Raw genomic sequence first — 2,500 nt, 5'->3', positions numbered from 1 at the left:
GTTCCCCTGATACTAGGACTCGTTTCTTTTAATCTCAGGCCTTTATTTACTCTTGAGAGAAGTTTATTGCTTAAGTAGTAGACCATATTTAATGCTGGGGACTACACTAAATGATAGCTTTCCAATGTAGAATAGTGGAGAACAATAGGCATAAGACTACACGAATAATAATTGATGACCACTTGTGATTTAAAATTTAAAAAGAAATGTAACACTAAAGTGAAGAAAACTACATTCTTCCCTTATATTTGCTTCAGTAACCTCGGCAATCCTTTTTAAAATAAGACCAGGTGCAAGACCTGCAACGGTGTTTGCGTCAGCATAGCCTTAGTCATTAGTGAATTAAAAGAAAAACGGCGTTGCTTTGTACATTGGCATTAATTACTTTCAAAGCAAAGTTAGTTTCTGTTTTGTTTTCCATTTCCTAGATGATATTGATCTGAAAAGGGTATGACAGCTACTCAGTTTCTTAGAGTTAAGTTTTTTCGTGCTTTGATGCATATGTCTTTTGACATTGATTTGATCTCACAATGGCATTTAAATAATTTGCAAGAGGTCTTTTAGGATTATTGCTGATGGAATTCCTTCCTTTTTCCTTTTCCGACCCCGGATGGACTGGGTAAGAAGCAATGTACTGGGGACCAGCCCTCTATCAGTGACCCCCAGGTTTGATTCCTGGACTCAATATCCATAGGGTTTTCTCAGTTACTTTGGTTATTTCCTTTCCTCAAAAAATACTACAGAATGTCCATACGGTGATCTTTGCTCGCAATAAATGTCTGCATGGTTGTATCAAATGATATTTCATTTCTAGTGGATGACGTTTTCAGCTTTTTGATCTTTTGGTACGGTTGCCTTTTATTTCTCTTGTGGGTAAACAATCGATTTGACCCCAAGTATTTGCCATCCTCTCTTCCCCCCCCCCCCCCCCCACCACCTCTCCACTCTCTCTACCCTCTCTCTCTTCCCTCTTTCTCTCCCCTCTCTCTGCCCCACTTTGAATTCGGAATTTTAGAAGTTGTTATTTCCAATTCCGTGGTTGGCCCCTTAAAATACTTAACTATGTGGCAGCTTTTTTGTGACACACCCTATTCCATACTTTCAAGCAGCGCACTGCACACACTTCGTGATTGATTCGATTTCCTCCTGTCCATTGCGCCACACTGTTCGAGTGAAGCATACTTCACAGTGTTCGCAAAGTTTCCACACAATTTGTCCAACGCCTGGAAAGCTCTGCAGTTCTGCAGGCCTTTCGATTAAAGGTTCGAGGCCCATTTCCCTTCTCACCAGAGTAGCAAGGCTTTCAAGTTCTGTAATTATCAGAGCCTCATCCTTTCCTTGGAGAAACAGTATGAGATCATTGGTCGCCTTCTTCAAAAGGTTTGTGGCCTTGGTAGACAATGATGTACCGCGCCTAGCGGCCTCACCATGGAGCTCCAAAAGAGAGGCAAAAAGTGCATACTTTCTTGAGTCATCATACGCTTCTCCAAGAGACCTCAAATATGGATGGCAACTCTCAAGGGAGTGAGTGATGTCTTCGAGTTCATGCGCGATGGTTTTCAACACCCTGTTCATCTGTGGGTGCACACCCAGGCTAACGTGAAGTCTAACTTTATTCAAACTGAGTCGTGCCTTTCCAGATTCGTGTATGATTGTTAAATGATTCTTTAATCTGAAGAGTGAGGGAATATCGAAGGGAAGTATTTTACCTCTCTCTATTGACTTGACCAACGCGTTTTGCTCTGTAGTGACGATTCTTCGAAGGGGGTGGCTAAGTGTGTAATATAGACTTGTAGCCAACCGTCCAGTCTCATTTCCAAGTTTGTAAATTTCCTTTTTCACATTTTCCATGTTCCTTAACGCTTTTTTGACCAGGTTTCCATAGCGGAAGCTGAATGTAATTGGTATGGAACACCTTGGACAGCGCATGAGTTGAACATTGGTACCCAGATCTTGCTGCATCATCGCGTCCATTTCTTCAACGGTGAAGATATGATGGCAATTATGAAGCTGAATATATCTGGTAGTCTCTGTTGATACAGCTCGTCCATCGCCTAGCATTGAGGAAAGTTCTTCGCTGTCGCAAATAGCACACAAAGTGGGGCAGTCTTCCCCACATAAGCCAATACATAAGTGGCCACAGGGTAGCTTCTCAGGGCAGGGTGCATCACAACGAGGGCGGTCGCATTCCTCCTGACATGTCCTTGTGCATTGGTAGTGATTGCAACGCCATTTGCATGGTCTGTTGCATGGACTGCATAACTCTGAACAGCTCTTAGAGCACGTAACATGAGGGCAGCGAATGCGGCATTTCCTGCTGCAAGGGGGACAGGGCATTGCACATTTTGCTTTACAATGGTGCGAACAGACTAGAATTCGGTTGCATTGACCTTGACAAAATTCATGGGAGCCCCTTTCACGGCATTCAATACACTTTCCAGGACATCGGTGGCCACAAGCCAGTGTTTCTAGGCACTGGCCACTACATTTTATATCATTT

At 43.1% G+C, this 2,500-nt stretch overlaps 2 protein-coding genes across 5 annotated transcripts in view; one reads left to right on the top strand and one right to left on the bottom strand.

Annotated features, from left to right (window-relative positions):
- The window catches only part of LOC138011453 (uncharacterized), a 47,471-nt gene that overhangs the window by 14,380 nt on the left and 30,591 nt on the right, over nucleotides 1–2,500 (top strand). The gene's annotated exons all lie outside the window — the stretch shown is intronic.
- Nucleotides 957–2,500, bottom strand: part of LOC138011450 (NFX1-type zinc finger-containing protein 1-like) — a 14,399-nt gene continuing 12,855 nt past the window's right edge. For all 4 annotated transcript variants that reach the window (XM_068858447.1, XM_068858446.1, XM_068858449.1 and 1 more), the window contains one exon: nucleotides 957–2,500. This exon is cut by the window's right edge and continues 6,052 nt beyond it. In XM_068858447.1, the coding sequence (XP_068714548.1) occupies nucleotides 1,102–2,500 (1,399 nt within the window). In that variant the 3' untranslated portion in view covers nucleotides 957–1,101.

This window comes from Montipora foliosa, chromosome 7, assembly GCF_036669935.1.
Source record: "Montipora foliosa isolate CH-2021 chromosome 7, ASM3666993v2, whole genome shotgun sequence".
Classification (NCBI taxonomy): domain Eukaryota; kingdom Metazoa; phylum Cnidaria; class Anthozoa; order Scleractinia; family Acroporidae; genus Montipora; species Montipora foliosa.
Note: the sequence above shows the minus strand (reverse complement) of the source record. Positions and strands in the feature narration are given on the sequence as shown.